This window comes from Arachis duranensis, chromosome 3 (genome assembly GCF_000817695.3).
Source record: "Arachis duranensis cultivar V14167 chromosome 3, aradu.V14167.gnm2.J7QH, whole genome shotgun sequence".
Lineage (NCBI taxonomy): Eukaryota > Viridiplantae > Streptophyta > Magnoliopsida > Fabales > Fabaceae > Arachis > Arachis duranensis.
The window spans coordinates 117390934-117410121 of record NC_029774.3 but is presented as its reverse complement, the minus strand read 5'-3'; the positions used below and the strand labels follow the sequence as shown (position 1 = coordinate 117410121).

At 31.7% G+C, this 19188-nt stretch overlaps 2 protein-coding genes and 1 non-coding gene across 3 annotated transcripts; 1 reads left to right on the top strand and 2 right to left on the bottom strand.

The window, feature by feature from the left end:
* Nucleotides 1-3051: 3051 nt before the first annotated feature.
* TRNAH-GUG (transfer RNA histidin (anticodon GUG)) lies at nt 3052-3123 on the bottom strand. Its single transcript has one exon. It is a non-coding gene; the product is annotated as a tRNA-His (tRNA).
* Nucleotides 3124-9674: 6551 nt separating this feature from the next.
* LOC107480490 (transcription factor bHLH143) lies at nt 9675-13068 on the top strand. Its single transcript, XM_016100636.3, has 4 exons — nt 9675-9747; nt 10176-10749; nt 10889-11052; nt 11139-13068. Exon 4 carries the CDS (start codon nt 11156-11158, stop codon nt 12179-12181), a length of 1026 nt encoding a protein of 341 aa, XP_015956122.1. The 5' UTR covers nt 9675-9747; nt 10176-10749; nt 10889-11052; nt 11139-11155; the 3' UTR covers nt 12182-13068.
* Nucleotides 13069-14559: 1491 nt separating this feature from the next.
* Nucleotides 14560-17555, bottom strand: LOC107480489 (root phototropism protein 3). The gene is made up of 4 exons (XM_016100635.3): nt 17060-17555; nt 16912-16981; nt 15559-16830; nt 14560-15495 (listed from the first exon to the last, which is right to left on the bottom strand). Exons 1-4 carry the CDS (start codon nt 17152-17154, stop codon nt 14929-14931), a joined length of 2004 nt encoding a protein of 667 aa, XP_015956121.1. The 5' UTR covers nt 17155-17555; the 3' UTR covers nt 14560-14928.
* Between the last annotated feature and the right edge of the window lie 1633 nt (nt 17556-19188).

The following is a 19188-nucleotide window of genomic DNA, read 5'->3' as shown; positions in this document are numbered from 1 at the left end:
ATCAAATGTCTTATTTTTATTTCCAAAGGTTTTAAATGAACCTAATGTTATCTTATGATTAAATATGAGTGAAATATTTAAGATCGTTAGTGCTTGTAATTAGGGGTGAAAAAGGTCAGGCGGCCTGCCAGGAGCCTGCAGCCTGACCTGTGTTTGGCCTGACCTGGCCTGGCCTGTTATAAAATAGGTACAGATTTAGGCTCTTTTAAAAGCCTTAATACATTAATAGGCCAAGTCCAGGCTTACTAATTAGCCTTATAGGCCTGTCAGGCCTGCCTGGACCGGTTAAAATATAATTAAATATATAAATAATTTTTTATTATTAATAAAATTATGAGATATTTTAAATTTATTATATTTTATTATTATCAGGCCTTTTAACAAGTTTCAGGCCAGACCAAACTGAATAATAGACCAGGCCTAGTAATTTATAAAGAGTCTATAACAGGCTGCAGGACAGGCTCAGGCCAATCAACTGTATGACAGGCCAAACCTGTTAAAAGCAAAGCTTGGCCTAGCCTGACCTGTTTCCACCCCTACTTGTAATTGAAAATGTTTTATTAATTAAGTTTCATATCCTAATATGTATGATTATTTTAATATTATGGTTTTGAACTAAGAAAAAAGATAACCATGTTTACGTAATTGTTAAAAGATATTAACTAGAAATTACTCGATAAATAATATAAGTTAGTTGACAATGAGACTAATATAGTGGCAGGGGTGGACCGACAATGACTTAACCTTACTTAACTAATTATATTGTTAGTGTACATATATATTATTAGGAATATGACATGATATGAGACGTTAATACAGGAATTTTAATTTTTATAAGATACAAAAATATAATATGATATATATAAAATATAAAGTATTTTTTAGATANTATTTAAAAAATACATATTAAAAATAAAATTAAACACGCTGATACGTAATGATATTTAAGTGTATCTAAATATATCTAAAAAAAAATCTTGTTTTTCTATTAATTAAAATACGTGTAAAACGAATGCTAATAAGTATTGTATATAAAATATGTCCGACATATAAACACAAGATCTCAGTAAAGTGTCCGTATTTTATTTTTAATGAATTGACAAAATTGAATCTATTAAAAATATTTTAGGATAAAAATAGATTATTTAGGACAAGATTTTTTTTAAGTGTTACTATGTTAGAGATAAAACTGGAATTTGGCGTAAAGATTAGAAGTTGAAAGCAAACACTTGTCATAATTATTAATGAGCAATGCTAGGGTAAGCAATATTTGTGATTGGTAGTCATCAATTAGCCATTAATAATGACTTGATGGTGTGAAATTAATGTGAAATTTTATTTAATAACTCACTTTTTTCTGCTAGTTACATTTTGGCCAAAATACAATAAAATTACTGACGCTAGACTTTTCTATTATTAATTATACGAAGTATGTGAACAATTTAATTTGGCACTCATGGCAATGCTATAATATAATGCAATATAAGTAACTGAACTTAGTTATTACTCATATTATTAGAGTCAATAAAAAGTAATATGAATTGTGAATTATTCTATATATAGTTTTTAAGAATTCTCTAAATTAGTGTTTGAAAAAATGACCGAAACTGAAAAACAGAAATTAAAATAAATTTTAGTATTATGTTAATATAAAATAAAAAATAACATTGAAATAAGAATAAAATTCTAATTTAATTTACACAAAATTAAAATTAAAATTAATTAATTAAAATAAAGATATTTTAAGTATAAAATATTATTAAAATTTGAGTCTTCATTTTTTTAAATTTCAATTTTTTATTTTTCTACTTTTTAGAAGTACTGGAATACTGAAATTTTAGTATCAATTTCTGAGCCAATAAACATGATACTAAATTTTAATCTCTTAGCTTCCATCCCAATACCTTAAAACAAATGTTACTTAAGTGCTGAAACTAAAAAAGTCTAACAAAAAAAAATCATCAGAAGCTAAGCTACCATTATATATCTTTTTCAAAGACTTGTGTAATAACTAATAATTAAGTTTTCCAGCAAAACAGAAAAGAATTGAGCCTTTAATGTATTTATATGAATTGATGATGAATAAGAAAATCATGGATGCACCTCAAAGCACAAGTCATCACTAAGACCTAAACATAGCATAATGAATAATTTAGCTCAACTAACAAAAAATGCTAATTAACACAATGCTTACCTAAGTGCCAAAGGGACATTGTATTAGTCGTCTTTTGTTAGAAAATGAATATTGAGAGAGAAGGGAAAAAGATTGATAACTGCAAATGAGTAGGATAGAAGAGAAACCAAACAAAAAAGGCATTAAAGTGGGTCACAGTTGAATCTATATCTGGCATACCCTACTCCAAAAAAGAGTAATGCACACCAACATTTGACGCCCATTTAAAACCTCATTCTTTGGCTTGGAGGTACTATAAAATCCCAATTAGCTCAGGCCTTGTTGTGTCACTTCAACAACCAAAATGGGCACTAAGACAAGCTTGTTTTTATTAGCTATGTTGATTGCTTTGTCACTTTCTAGTGTTGGAATGGTTCAAGGCAGCAGCAGAAAACTTCTGGCACCAACATTTCCTGATTTTGGCAGCTATGATTTTCCTCCATTTCCACCGGTGACTGACTGGCCTGAGTACAGGTTGCCGTTTACAGTTCCACAAATACCCTCTAATATTCCATCAGCCGCATCATTCTTCTCCCCACCTGCCCAAACTACCACTAGTACTCCTTGAGGCTCATTTTGTAATTTTAAAACCTTAGTGTTCCTACTTCCTAGTGCTGATGGTTGCATATGATATTATTGATAGTCTTGCATGCATCCATGATATATATATGATGTATTTGCAGTAAAATAATAAATGTTGGAGCACAATAGTTACGTACCTATATGGCCATGTCATCACTTACCCATGTTTGCATTATTCCTTAGATTATTAATAATGTTTGTCTTATGACTGGAAAATCTATATGCTCTTATGCTTTTGACGAAAGGAATAGTAAAGAAATAAATAAGTAGTGTTTCAAAATTATGGAAAAAAAAAATGTGGCTGCTGGGATTCGAGCCCAGGTCTCCACGGCCACAACGTGGAATTCTTACCACTAAACTACAGCCACAACACGATAACGGCCAGGAATAAGAATTAAATGAAATCCTGCCAAAACACGAAATTTCCACCATCACCTATTAGATTATTATCTCCCGGACGAAACTCACCAGTCACCATAGAAATAGTAATGTACTGATAGATTAACAAAGTTATTATTCAATCAGATTCTTAATTTAAGTGTCCAAAATAAAATGAAATGAAAAATTATTGTCTTTAATAAATAAATTTTATTAATTATATATACAAATTATAAAAAATATGGATATAAACTGGATTAATTTATATATGTTTATTATATATAAAATGTTTATAAATATAAATTATTATTAATTGAGTGCTGACTAAAAATTATAATATTTACTAATAATGTAATATCATTCAAATAGAATAACCAAAAAAAAAGTAGCGTTATAGTTTTCTTATTCTTTAAAACATGGTTGTGGAAAAGAAGTGCAATAACACTTGGCAGCAACAATTAATACCCAGCAATGCCAGTCCCCCACTCCCAATAAGCTTTGTTGAGTCCATTCTTTATGTTGTCGGTGTGCCAAGAAGAGTTCATTTATTAATTAAAATATTACTTTAATATTCTCTTCTTATTAATTAAAAAATATTTAATATTAATATTGACATTTAATCAAAGTAACATATAAAAATATACATGAATGAATCTAAAAAAACATGGGTGACATTCAATTGGATCATAATTGCTAACAGTTTTTAGATTGGATCTGAAAGGAAGAAACAAACAAATGGTGGTTAGTGTGATCAAATTGGTGTAATGATGTAAGTGGTACAGGCAAATAAGACAATAAGTGGATGAGATATGACCGTGGTGTTAACTATTAACAAACTGAGGACATGAGAAATGATATTTATATTATTATTTTTTCATTGTGCAGATAAAAATATATCAAAAGTAGTACAAATAACACGATTCATTATATTCCTGAACTAGTTTATAAACTATTAATTTCTTAAAGCCGTCATATATATACTTTTAAATGGTTGTATTCCTTTGTTGTTAACTATAAAACACAGATATTTTGCTGAGTTGTCGTCGTGTTCGCGTGTCGGATATATTTTGAAGATGACACTCACTAACACTCGTCCGATACGCGTGTTTACTGTATCCAACCGTATTTTAATAAAAAATAAAAATTTTTTTTTGGATACACCTAGACACACCTAAATACCATCACGTGTCAGCGTGTTTAGTCTTATTCTTAACATATATTTTTAAAATAAATTTAGATATAGTATATATTATTATTTATTAAAACAAAATTTGAAATAATTAAAATAAGACATTAAAAATAATTAAAAAATTTAATTTATATTTTAATATCAATAAAATATCAAAATATCATTATGATTTATCTAAAAAATATTTTATATTTTATATGTATGCGTGTCCCCATATCATATATGATTTTAAAATTTGCGTGTCTTGTGTCGTATCGTGTCCCGTGTCCGTGTTAGGACCTGTGAATCATAGATTGTTAATAACATAATATATTGAATGGAACTTATTAGCAAGAGCTAAGAGAGTATATAGTGTTATTTTCTTTACTTCTTACTAATTACTATATGGGATTAAATCATGTATGTGAGGTGTACATGAATTTAATCATATGTAACTGTAATACTGCAAAATTTGAGAGAGTAATTGGCGTTATGTCCATTGGCTTTCCACTCGGTTATTTTATCTTATCCAATCAAACAGGGATGTTCAAAGTGAATCCAATTTAGTTTACTTTATATATTTGCATGCTTTTTCATCCACTTGGTATTGCCTCACACATACCAGACACCAACACTATGTCACACAACAAAATCAAAAACGAAATGTTCCATTTTCACTAACATTATATCTACACATTCGCTAAAATTTTGAGAAATGTTGACCCCTCATCAGACGTATGAAATATTGGATAAATAGAATATTTCGATTTGTCATTGCTCAATATAAAAGACACCACAGATATGTGGCAAATTGGCAATGCAATAATGATGATTAAGAATAATGATCATAAACTTCTCTCTTTAATGATCAACATTTCTTTTTAGTTTTCAATTTCATATTATTCTTCCTCTTGGTTCAAATCACAAACAATTTAGGATGGTTATTATTCATTCTCTTTTGAAAAAGAGAGATGATATGGGGCATTTGAACTAAACTACATCATTATTATTATCATCTCTGCCAAACTCCACTATTCTCAATTCCATTACCCATATTATATAACCACAAGAGACATAAGCATGTTCCATTATTTCACTTTGCATATAAAGTATAAACCTACTTCCCACAACCATTAAGTGCCTCTGATAAAGCTAAAAAAATAAATAAAATCCATTAGTAAAGGAAAAAAGAAAGCTTGCCGAGGCTAAAGGGTATTATTATGCACTTGTGCCTTTAATTAAAAAGAACGAAAAAAAAAAAGTAGAAAGCAATCAATACCATATGGCAACTCCTTGCGTTGTATTGTAGTGAACATCTATATAATATTTCAACTCAACTAGGTATCCTTTAGAATTAATACAATATTTAGCCTTTTTTTATAATAATTCAAAAAAATAAAACAAACACATCTAAAAAATGTAAATAGATTTAGTGTCTTTAAAAATTAAATCCATATTTAAAATTCAAATTAAATCAAACTAAAATTTAAAATTTAAATCTTAATTTTCGTTTCAAAATTAATACATTTAATATAAAAATATATTATAATTTAAGTACACAACTAAAATTCAAATGAATCAAAATTTAAAATTCAACTTTAAAAATATATTATAATGATTATGGATGTGTTTTAAAAATATATTATAACGATTATGGATGTGTTTTAAACATATTTTGTATATAATATCATACTATTAGATGTATTATAATTGAAAAATAAAAACACAATTATTATGATTATACCAACTACATCTTCTCTCGTAAACTCTAGATTTTTTATTTGCTTCTTTACTCACACTAATTAAGTACAAAATAGTTTATGTGCGTTTTTATTTAAAAACTAGAAATTTACGATTTTGAAAACGTGTATATTTAAAAACTAGATTTTTACGATTTTAGATGTGTTTTAAAAATATTTTGTATATAATATCATACTATTAGATGTGTTATAATTGAAAAATAAAAACACAATTATTATGACTATACCAGCTATATTTTCTCTCGTAAACTCTAGATTTTTTATTTGTTTCTTTACTCAAACTAATTAAGTACAAAATACTTTATTCGTAACAATTCTATTAATAAAATCAAATAAAATCAAACTTGTTCCAATTAAATAAGAATGGAATTTTTTTGTTTATTTTTAAATATAATTAAAAATGATGAATATGATATTTCATAACATTAATTAAGCACAAATATAAAAAGTGGTGATACCTTTCACCAATGAAGATTAAAAGGTATTTCAGCTATCTTCACCGATGAAAATGAGAGAGGCTTCGGCAGGGAGGTTCCTGTTTTTGAAATTCACTAATGCAACTAATAACAAATCATGTTTGATTGCGAGGATGCTTCACAGTGTGAAAGTTACGATTAAAAAAAACAACAAATCAAGTTTGTTATGGAAGGTTGGGTAAAAAGAAGCAAAGTCCTAATAGTTAACTATGAAGTTGGAGAGAAGTTAGATTGATTTATATTTTTATTATTTAAATTAAAAATATTTATAGATATGTACCCTAAAAATAGGGATATGTTTTAAAAAAAATAATTAAATATTAATAAAGGCTGATTAAAGGCTTATTAGTGTTGTACATGTAATATTTTCCATAATATTTAATGAAAATTGGAGAGAGATTTTATGTTCAAATTATTGTTTTCTGAATATTTAATTATTCAAATTATTGTTAATTTTCAATACCATATGTATTTTTTTTGTTATTTTTATAACTTGAATCTAAATATTTTAATTATAAAAATTATTATTTTAAGTAATTTTATATTTATATTTATAATTATTATATTAATTTTAAAAAAAGTAAAGGTAATAAACATAAAGGATAAGTGGAATCCCTGAAATCTAGCAGAGTCTCTGAAATCAAACCACACTTTGGTGTAACTGCAACCGAAAGAGTGGATCTCATTATAAGATTTTTGGGTAGTTGGTGCTTGTGAGTTGTGCCCCCCACTCTAAGCAAAATTGGTGTAGCACTATATACTTAATTAAATTGTAGCATAAAATTATTGGATTCTTTTGGCCTCTTTATAATTGCCCTCCCTATCTTTTAGGCTTTTCACCAAATGCACGGGTGTAGTATATATTAACATTGGATCATTCTAGTTACTGGGCTAAATATGGGACAAGGCACTTCATCACTCTTTTTTTTCTTTAAATTGTCATTGTTGTCTGAGTTCTATTATTTGAAAGGTCAATTTTATGGTGTCTATCAATTGTTGCTTAATTTTTGTCTAATTTACTTTTTATAGTAAATTTTAAATTTTTAAAAATAATTTATTTTTATATCTTTTAAATTAAATATTAATTTTTAATATCTTTTAGTAGATAGCACCATTTTTTAAACACCATAACATTCACCTATTTGAAATTCGGTTAACTAATCGAATTTGATAAACGGCAGGTAAAAGTAATTACTTTTGATAACATCAATGGAGTTAAAAATACTAAAATGAAAAACAAACTTGTATATGTTATGGTTTAACTTATTTTGATTTTTGTGATGCGTTTAATTGCATGATTCATCCAATGGCATCACTGTGGCTGTGATCACTTTATGGTGGGGGCAATTGGGCCCTTACGGTTGAATAATAATGCATTTGAATAAGAAATTATTCATGAATCATGATGAGTGAATGTCACATGTTTATGTCCCTTGCATACTGTTGTGGCTTGTGAGCTCTTATTATCTCAGAAATGCTATTGTAATCATAGTTCGTGTGATTAAAAATGTGCAACCGTATGATACTAATGCTCATGCTTCCCATTATTATTAATAACAAGCAAAATAGTATAATAACTTAGAATAAGTGAATATCTACAAAACTAATTTATATAATTTAGTAATTTAGAGTAATTTAGAGTATTTATATATATTTATAATAACCACAAAACTAATTTTATGTTAAATTTTTTAAAAAAAGTATTTTTTTAATTTTAATTTGAATATAGTTTTTTATTTTATATTTTATTAATATGTATAAAATTTAGAAGGATTGAATTTTATATTTGTTTTGAAAAAATTTAATATTTCAGCGGGTAGAGTAAAGTAGGGTAGGATTTAGAATTTTAGAGTGCAAATAGGGTTAGGATTAAGAGTATGACAGAGTTTTAATGAAATTTTCAACTCCCAAGTAGAGTTAGGATAGGGTCAGATTCTACCCTATTTTATCTATTACCAGTCCTAAGTAATTAGTATATATTGTTGTACACTTATTTAAACACACGAGTGAATTATTCACTTGACTAATTAAAGTTGATTTTTTAAGACTATATTTAATTAAAGTCATAAATATGATATTTAAAATAAAAATATTAATATTTTTTGAGATTTATATAAAAATATATTTTAAATTTATTTTTATCTTAAATATCTCTTTATACTTCTATAAATAAATATATATTTATATATTTAAAATAATAATTTTTTAAATAAAATTTAAATTTATGACAAATTAGTATTTGACTTGTCTTAAAAAACACTGTAGAAAATTAAACAAAAGAATTGTGTTGCCACTTGTGATTACATGTTGTGTTTATTATTGTATTTGTTTATTTATTCGATAATATTAGAAAAATAAAAAAATTAAAATTTATTTTATTTAATATTTATTAATTATCAGAATAATTAATAAATATTAAATAAGATAAATTAAGATTATTTTTAACTAATTTTTTTAATTATTTATTATAAGTAGAGTATATGCTCAAATTAGAGGAATTATATAGTTAACTTAAAAAATATTTAAGTTGACCATATTTATATAGATTGAGCCAAATAATCTTCTGGATACGGCCAAAATAATACTCCTTTTAGAATGCCAAACAAATACCAACTAAACAGAATATTCATATTTAATTATCGGACAATTTCCTATAAATTACCTATAAAAAATTCTAAATATTATATCAAAGAATTCTGAAAATGATTATATCAACAAATTTATTAATCTTTTCGGAATATATTATAGAGTTTTGTTATTCTATATCTTAAAGATATTGATCAAACATATTATAAAAAAATGTTTTAATATTATTTATTATAAAAATAAATATTTTTATGTTTTTAATGCATTGAATGTATCAAAAATATTAAAAAAAATAAAATATGTTTAATCAATATCTTTAGACACATGATAGTAAAATCCTATATTATGTAAAACTCATCTTTAAAAAATGTTGTATTCGTTGTTAATAATTCAAATAAATTTTAATTTAACAATAACTTAAATTTAAAATAATAACCTATTAAAAGATTATTAACTTCCTTTAATAAGATTATAAAAAAATAAAAAGAATTTAAAAATGTAAAAACTAAAAAGTGAAAATTGGGTGTCTATATAGACTTGAACTGCTTCCTTTTCTCTTTCTCTTTCTTTATTCTCTGCTCAAAAGAAGACATTGTTTTCCCTCATACCAAGTCATATCCATCTGTAAGTACTTCAAACGCTTGTTTTCCTTATTCTGCTTTTTGAGCTTTCTATATTCTCTTCTTAATTGGGTGATCGGGTGAAAAATGTGAAGACTTTACTTGAATTTGCGCTAGATTTTCTCCAGTCTATTGTCAATTCCCATAAGGATATGCCTTTTTCCTTTCTTGAGTCATCTACCTCTGAAATTAACATATGTTACATAACTCAGAAATTTTCATTATTATTTTGAAGTCTTAGATCTTTCATGTAATTGTGTGTGATGGGCTGATGGCGATTGCAAACAAGCAATTTGTATGTCCATTTTCACAGTGATTATTGTTGTGTTTTTCATCTAAGACATTTTCCCCTCTGATTTTAGAAATGTGAGTGTTGTGTCTTGTACAAACAAACTATGATCTTTATTCAATGATGATATAATATTGTTTTAGGGATGCCAGTTATTCCGAGCGCATGAAGCTTTAAGAAGTTCTGGATATCTGAAAGAAATCAGCATGCGTTGGTTGGGTCTTTCTGTTGATGTGTTCCGTCAAGTTGTGCGGTTGAATTTGTATTGTAAAGTTATTCTGTAAATCACCATTTCCATAATAGTCTATTATATTAGCTTTTTCCCTTGTTGCTTGGGCTACTGCCATGGAAGCTACCCAGTGTTTTATCTTTTCTTCTGATAAGTATAGAATTGGCTAAGATATAGGAAGCGGAGGCAGATTCCCTGTGTTGTATACTTGTATCTTTAGTGTGTCATTGTTACATATTGATCTCTAGTCTGGCCATCCCTGTTTTTTGTTTGGTGTCTTCGTTGCCATATTCTGTTTGGCATTTCTTTGGCGCACATAAAACATTCAGATTGACTGAGTAGTGTGGTAAGGGTCAAAAGAAGTTATGGTGTGCCAAGCAGCAAGCCAGACAAGATTTCGGGCATTGAAACATGAGAATGGCCTTGAAGGTGAATCAACAATTGTTGTTAGAGTTATAGCTTGCTTCCAACCGCTGCACTTTTGTCAGGTCAGTGAAAACATTGGTGATTGTATACATTTCCCCTGACTGTTCGTTTGAATTATTTCTATTATCTATACATGTGATTATAAGCTAGTAGCTTTTTTGAAATTTTGAATCATCAATGCTGTTTTCTGATCCTTTGCAGGCTGAGTACTTCCGTCATTTGCTTAAGCCCGTCACGTAGATTTACTCAGATTTCATTTTCGTTAAGTTGGAGTTTGTTGTTTTCCTTTTCTTTCCTTTTTCCCTAAGAGAAGCAGCAAGTCACTGGAGATCTAATCCGATATCTGGTGTACATAGCATTTACGGGTATGTCTTTCCAAATGCACTTTATTCTCTAGTGTCAAATGCTTCTTGCATTTAGCATTGAGTGATGGATTCTCTTGTTCTTTTAGGTCGTTTGTTTCGTTGAATGGTTAAGGCTGATAGATGTTTGCCTCGCCCACAGCATGTGGCTTGGCGATATCCATATTTGAATTGCTTTGGCATGCTGGAAGACCCCAGCATACTTGGTATTCCAGCATGTTTAAATTCTACCACTCGCATCTTTCCTGCTGTCAATGCATTTCAAGGACCTGCAGCTCCTGCTATCCCGGGTCCAAAGACTGAGCCAACAGATGAGTTGAAACATTTCCTTCGGCATCCCATTGCAAAAACAGGTTTCAAAGAAGTGCATACTGGAGGGTCTTTGCAAAATGCAAATCCTGAATCTTTGCAGAGAAAATTCCTGATTTTTGACCGCTCTGGTAATAAGACACGAATGTTTTACGGTCCTGGCCTCCCTCATGTCCAGGGTCCAATTATTTCTGCTAGAGAATTTCCTCTAGCTTGTGATATAAATGAGAAGGGATGGACAAGTAGTATGCGTCAAAATGGTCTAGCCGATTGCAGTTTACCAAAAAAGTCTGATAATGATCATGTAGGTCATGAAGAAAGTGAAATGCATGAAGACACGGAGGAAATCAATGCATTGCTTTATTCTGATGATGATGACAGTGATTATAATGATTGTGATGATGACGAGGTAACAAGTACAGACCATTCCCCTTTGGTTACTAAAAGGACCTATGGTATGCAAGAACAATTTCAACACACAACTGAGGGGGTTGCTAGCTATGACTGGCCTAACAAAAGGCCGAAGTTAGTTGATGGTGGCTGCAATAGATCACCACAACCTGTGGACAGTTCCAGTTCGTTAAGACCAAATGAAAACCACGAGTGCATTAGTGATGCTGAATCACAGAATTCTTTTGGCGCTGAGAAAGTAGGTAAATCAATGGCAGGTGATTTTCAGTTGAAAAAGGACCAGATTCGGGAATTATTGAGAGTTCTTGAGAACTTGATTCCTGGTGCAAAAGGAAAGCAGCCACTTTTTGTCATTGATCAAACTATTGAGTACTTGAAATCTTTGGCGTCCAAAACTCAACACTTGGAGTAAACTATAATTAGCTACTCACTGCCACCCAGGTTCAAGTTTTAGTATGTTGGTTGAAGTGGAAAGATGCATTTCTTTGAGCTCTTTTTTAACCTAGTATGCTTGCTTGTTTCTTTTCTTTTTGTTGCGGTGTACATATGTTTGGGAAATAAAGGTACTAATGCTAAAATAGATAGTACTACTCTCTTTACCACTGTAGCTGGAGCAAATTGCGCAATGGGGCTTCAATTTGTTGACCAAATGATTACAATATAGTAGCTTTTGTTGAAGGAGTAAAGGGTCACAGATTGAAGGGTATGGAGGCAGTAGTGGCAAGCTGTGCTGTAAATATGAGGACCCTCTCCTTTTTTTCTCTCAAGTGTTGCACCCGGTTGGTGATTGAATGCATGCGCATTGAGTAACTGGGGTCCCACACTCCACCCTCTTTTTTCAATTCTTGATTTCATGCTTTTGTCCTCTCTTTCATCTTTCAAAGTATGCATACATAACATGCTGCCATAAAACTCTTAAAGTACCATGAAAGTTCTCCTTGTGTTGGGGATAGTGCTTGAAGGGGAGAGAGCCCTCCTAGTGTTCATCATGAGTTTCTTGATGGGGCCCCTTTGTGTTTGGGTATAGCATTTGTGGTGAAGGGTTACTTTTGTTTTGAGGGAGGAATGATGATCAACAATTCTAGTTTATCGTACTTTGTGATTGATATAGGTCGTTATGCTATTATGTACTATATAGCATGTGTCGGTTGTTTTGATTGTGTGAATAATTGTAATGTGAAAGATTATGGTAGTGGTGTATCATGTATGCAGGTTTATCTTGTCAGGTGTCTGATGTGCTTCATGCTTGTATATGTTGAATCTTGAATAATTTAATATTACTATCTATCTATGATCCCATTATCATGTTCCTTATCTTGTACATTTTGCATGTGCTCCTCAAATGATTGTAATACCTCATACAAGATATTTTGATGACTGATATGGCTAGAATTTAAATAAAAAGTGTAAAAATGTTTTATGTATTCTATTGGTGTTGTATTATTTTAATAATCTATTATTTTGCATGAGAATATCATACAATTAATGCACCAAGTGGGAGTAAGCTCTAAGAATCGAAAGATGGATATTGGTAAATATAGAAGCTCTACTATGGAAGAATTGTACTCTCTGTATCATTAGGTCTTTGTGGTTTAGAAATCAACCAAATAAAGACGAATAAATGTGGTTAAAATGGCATCCTAAATATCACCTATTAGACATTGATTTTGAAATTTTTACTCAATCAAATCACTTCTCCAAATTTTTTAACGCCAATCAAATTCATCGCATTTAATCTTTCATCAAAACTCTTTTTTTTTTTCATGCATTTGTAGGTGTTTTCTTCTTAGGTTGCAGCAGTTTCAAATTCAAACTAAATTTTATGATTTATAATTTTTGAAACAATTTTTTGTTCTTTTGTTGTTTTTATTGGTTACTTCATTGGTTATATTTCTCTGTTTTTCACCATCACAATCACTGTAGAAGGAATTGAACAAACCTATATCTCTTTTTCTTATACTGTATTGGTCTTCTGTATTTTTTTTCCTTTTTATTTAAATTTTCGTTTGATTCAAGTGTGGAGTTTTTAAAAAAGAGATCATTCAAGGAGGCTAGATATTGTCGTACATGAAGCCATGGGCAAGAGTGTAGGTTAGATCCAGAAGACATTGGGACTGTTGGAGATAGTAACAATGCATAAAAGATTCACCATTCATGGATTTCAAAACAAAACATTGTCTCCAAATAAGTGCATGGACAAGGACACCAGAATCAAATCGTTTAATAGGAACATGAGCACAAGTGAAAGTTAATTATTATCAAATCACAATATATTATTATTTGCATTCACTCTAATTGCCACCTTTTTTTACTATTGAAAGGATATAAAATTCATCACAAGTGGGTCTATGTTGTTCTACCGAATAAATAATAGAATAATGTATATAACTATATACCTACTTATGTAAGATTACAAAAGAAACATATAAATCATTTCTCAAATAGCAGTCTATTTGTTATCTGTCACTGTCTTTGGTTCCATTATTTAGTGCGTGGTTCATTGACTAATTGTGGGCTTGTCACATTATAACTGTGTCACTATTTTCATGCACGATGCCATGATTAATCTTGCAACATCTAATCATGTTTCTTCGTTTATATATATTCCGTACAGTTATAAGTTTAACATTATATTTAGTTTTCCGTACTAAAGTTAGCTACACTCCAAATTAAAATTAAGAATCATGTGTGAATTGTAATCTAATAATTCCAGTTAAGGAAATGGGCATTATAAATTAGCTCAGGGGAATATAATTGTCAAATTCTTGCAACTCTAGAAACGGAAAATAATTTGCAGAATGAATAGTACAAGGGCGGCTTGATTGCTTCAGCACACCATAAAGTAGTGTCTGATTGCTTTAATTAAAGGTATACAGAATAAAACACATTATTCTAAAATAAATTGATATGTTGAATAGTCCCGTGGAGACGAAAATTTGCTGATTGCATAACGGACCAGAAAATCTTTGGACTGTTGTGTCAGTATCTAACAGTTCAAAAAGTTATGCACACGTGGAAATTAGTGCTCCTCTCATTTAGGTCCTAATTTTATTTGTCTAATAGAAGTTGAAAATTATGATGGTTGAGCTTGGCGTGTAAAATTACTGACATAATTAATCCATAATCACCAAACATATGATTGTAATGAATATGAGATTGTCATGAAATTGAGTTTCTCCACCTTCTAGTTGTCTTCCTGGTGTGTGGTTCTTCAGGAGTTGGAATCTGAGGTGCAATGTGATGATGATGATTATCTGTGATCTTGGTGAGTTTGCTGAGTTTCTTCCAGCTACTAGTCCATGGTGAAGTGTGCTTCTGCTTGAGCATGAGCTTGTCAAATTGTTTCTGAAGATTCTCCATGTCATTCTGAAGCTCCAAATACTTGGTCTTGACAGTGTCAAGCTCAAACTTGAGTGTGTTAATGTCTTTCTTGGCTGCTGTCCACCCTTCTTGGAACGATTGCGGCGTCCCTTCCAGAAGTGTTTTCCGGTTGGTGAGCACAGGAGGCTGATACTGATGAGATTCAACACCAACACCTTCTTTCAAAGCAGTGTTGGCCAGTGCATTGCTTATCTTGACTTGCTCAGAGAACAGAACTTGGACTACTACTCTTAGTGGTAGCCTCTCATTTTGAGCAGCATGCATGCAAGCATCAATGGACAGTTTCTGGCAATCCATTACTCGGCACAGTCGCTTCCTTTCGTGCTCGCTAAGCGTCGGATGTGCCTGTTAAATTCAATTCATTAGAACATTGCATACTGGTTTAAGAATGAATTAATAAAAAGTTACCTTAAGATAAGAATCAACTGCCCTGTAAAGGCCATCATCAGATGTCCTAGCTGAGTCAGGCAAAGCTTCTGCAAGAACCTGAAACTTTGTGAGGGAAAGGTTCCTGTCTCTGGAAACTTCAGTGAGATAACTGTCAACAAGCCTTGCAACTCTTGCCTTTGCATTCATCTGCTTCTCCGAAAATGATTCCCTATTTGGACTAACACTCTCAGTCTGCTCCTGAACAAGAAAATGCTCCAACACCCTCTGAACAAGATCCACATCATACACAGTCTCACTTTTTTCATAACAAGGTATCAAAAGATCACCAAGTGTTGCTTGCTCAAATTGCATTCCCACCCTCTTCTCCAACTCATTCACCAATGCAGGTGCCACTTTCAACATGTTTGCCATCCTAAGAAGCCTCAGCAAGAAGCTGCATGTAACACTGTCCTTCTGTTGTGGAATTATGCTGATTAGGCTCTCAACTATCATCCTTTGATCTTTGGCTTGAAGACTGGTAGTTGAAGTGTTCTCTTCTTTGGATGCAGCCACAATCATGTGAAGTCCTCCACCACTACTACTGCTACTATTACTGTTGCTGAAATTGCTTGATTCGTCTGCTGGCATTGCTGCTTCATTCATCATCAACCCTGGCAGCCATTTTGATGCATAGTGCATTATTCCAGCACCAATCAATTCAAACCTCATTCCTTTTACCTTGATTGCAGTCATCACTCTGACAAAGTGATCAATTCTAAGGATTGAAACATCTTCAAACCACCAATCAGGTGGAACAACTTGATTCTGGTTCCTGCTGGGGCTAGAATCCTTCATTTCAATCCATTTTGGGCTTGAACCTTTGGCTGCTCTTCCTGTGTATGACCACCTTATTCCTTTCGGATTGGCGCAGGCCTTCCACGCAATCGATTCGCTGCATCTTCGGACGATTTGAAGGTTCTCTGCCCATGGTGAGAGCTTCTCACAGCTTTTCAACACAAGTATGGAGTCTCTCCATGAAGATAAGACCACATAGCTTAGAAATGCTTCTGTTTTGAATATGAGATTGCCTTCTTCTAAATCCTCTGTCATTTCGAGATACTCCGCAGTGCATCTTAGGCCCGAGATGTTGCCTGCTGTTAAATCAACAGGGATTCCATAGCAGAATTTGGATGCAAGCTCAAAAGCCTCAGGTCCACCAGGGAGATCATCCATAACAATCTTGCTCAAGTCAGGGTCTCGCGAATCGTATAAGATTCTGTTCAGCTTTGCACTTCTAGATAGCAGAGGATACTTTCACAAAATAGGAGAACAGAATGAAAAGACCACACAATCCAATAGAACAATGAAACAAAACAAAATTAAGGTAGGTACCTTGTGCAAGTGGAAGTTAGTTTCAGCAACTTGAATTAAGAGGTCACTTGGAATATCGGCTGAAACATACCTTGATACAATAACACAGTAGATGAATAAATTCATGGCAACAGTTGAAGGCATTAGCATTATGAATTTGTATACATACCAAGAGCTTCCTCTTTGGTGAAACCCTTGAGTTTGGACTCCAAGTTTGGTTGAAGAGATGAGTCCTGCTGCTGAGTCTCCCTGGGATTCCCACATGGCTGAGAGGTTAGCTAGCTTGGATTGGATTGGATTGGATTGGATTGGATTGTTGTCCTTAGAAAAGTGGGTTTAAGAGAAGAATGGAAGGGGCACAGAAACAAAGTTCATGGAAAGTGGGAGGAAACCACATGGGATGCTTGGACTTATCTCAAAAACTTGTCGGTTTCTTCTCACACACTCAAATCACTCAGGAGTGTCTTGTGTTGTGAGGTTGTTCTGTTTCGTTTCTTGTTCATTTCAGCTTTCAATACTCAGTGTTCATGTGTTGTACTAGTCTACTAAGGTAGCTTCATTTTCTCACCCATGTATGTCTCTTCCTTTTCACCTTATTCTTTATTTTTGTGTTTTTGTGTGTGTGTCGAAACAATCAACGAAGCATTTCTTTTGGTGATTCTAAACTCCAATATATACATGCAAATCACCATTACCAACTATATAAGAGTGATTACACACGGATAAAAAATGTGTGAAAACGTCAACAAAAGGAAACATCCAACCTTGTCATTGTGGGATAACAAAACCGTTCTGTTTTTGTGGTTGTCATATCAAACCAAAGGTTAAAAAAATTAAATTCAATTCAATTGCAACGTGTCTTTCTGTTATTGAATTCTTTTCCGTTTCACTTTGTCCCCTTAACATTCTGATTTATCTTTACTTTTTATTAAACTAGTGTATGTCCAATAAATATTTATTTTATCATATTCACATATTATTACATATTTATACCTTTTAGAAAAATAACATCAAAGTAAATAAATTACTAACGAAATGTGTTTATATTTAACACTAAAATGTTAATATATACCTGAAATATTGTAACTCAATACGTGAAATTAAGACCGAATATCAAGAATAGTAACATATGAATGCAATCGCTATTCTTATCCATTTCATTAAATATAATGAGGAGATGAGAACAAACAAAAAGGTGGATGTGCAATTGATTGAAGTGTATTATCTTGTGTTATGAACCATATATTTTAATTTGTGGGCTAATGGCGTTGAATGCCGACCAAAAAAGGGATATATTGAACTTTCCTTTGGTCAAATCCCCATCTAATGATGGTTTATTTTGGGTCCCATGATGTCTATATTGCTTTCCTTGATATAAAAAGAAAATTAATGGAGTGATCTAATTTGAAATAATTAAACCCCACATATATACAGCACTATCAAATCGAAAATAATGTCAAAAAGACCTTAGATTCAATTTGATGGACGACGATAAGCTTATGGTCACGCACCATACATATGGGTCCTGTACAAGTTATTGCCATAGTACGTGTGATTGTTACTAGTAAAATTCATTATTTTTTGGCTTACATACTCTAATTTTTAGTAAGATGATTCATAGATAAATACAATAATAAGGAGATATTTAAATTGAATAAGAAAATGACTAACAAACAAAATATATATATTTTGTTCGTTATCTGATGATCTTGGATACTCGACGAGTCGGGTGGTGATGAGTAGGGAAACGGACGAGATCCTGAGCTGACGTGAAACGAGGATAGAGATGTGAGTTGGAGACGCTAGAGGTAATGTGAAGCATGGGGGGTGGCCACCTGCAAGGACACTACGATTTGGTAGCTAAATTGTGTAAGAACGTTACGTATTTTGGGAAGAGAGCTGACCTCTTCCTTTTCATATTGTGTGAGGCGAGTCTTGAGAATGACTTAGCTCACTGTCCAAGAAACTTCCATGAGCTGTCGTAATCCACGTGGAAAGAACAGGTCGTTCTGGACCCGGGTCGAGGTTTCGGATCATTATTCGAAGGTATCGGTCCGACCAGTGTCCTGGACCGTACGGATGATAAGTCGAGTATATCCTGGGTCGGATGTTCTAGGACCCGACCCGTCGAACTCTCTTTAATGAGGAGTGCCTTGGGCCTAGGTCAGAAATAGTGTCAACTGGACTCGGCGGTCGTAACATATATATATATGACGGACTCTCTTTAGTGAGGAGTGCCTTGGGCCTGGATCAGAAATAGTGTCAGCTGGACTCGGCGGTCGTAACATATATATATAT

Bases quoted from the DNA above. Each gene is read 5' to 3' on its own strand.
- LOC107480490 (XM_016100636.3), top strand. From the start codon at position 11,156: ATGGTTAAGGCTGATAGATGTTTGCCTCGCCCACAGCATGTGGCTTGG.
- LOC107480489 (XM_016100635.3), bottom strand. From the start codon at position 17,154: ATGTGGGAATCCCAGGGAGACTCAGCAGCAGGACTCATCTCTTCAACC. The intron at 16,831-16,911 runs GTACCTACCTTA...ATTTTGTGAAAG, and splicing joins CTAACTTCCACTTGCACAAG to TATCCTCTGCTATCTAGAAG. The intron at 15,496-15,558 runs GTAACTTTTTAT...TGAATTTAACAG, and splicing joins CAGTTGATTCTTATCTTAAG to GCACATCCGACGCTTAGCGA.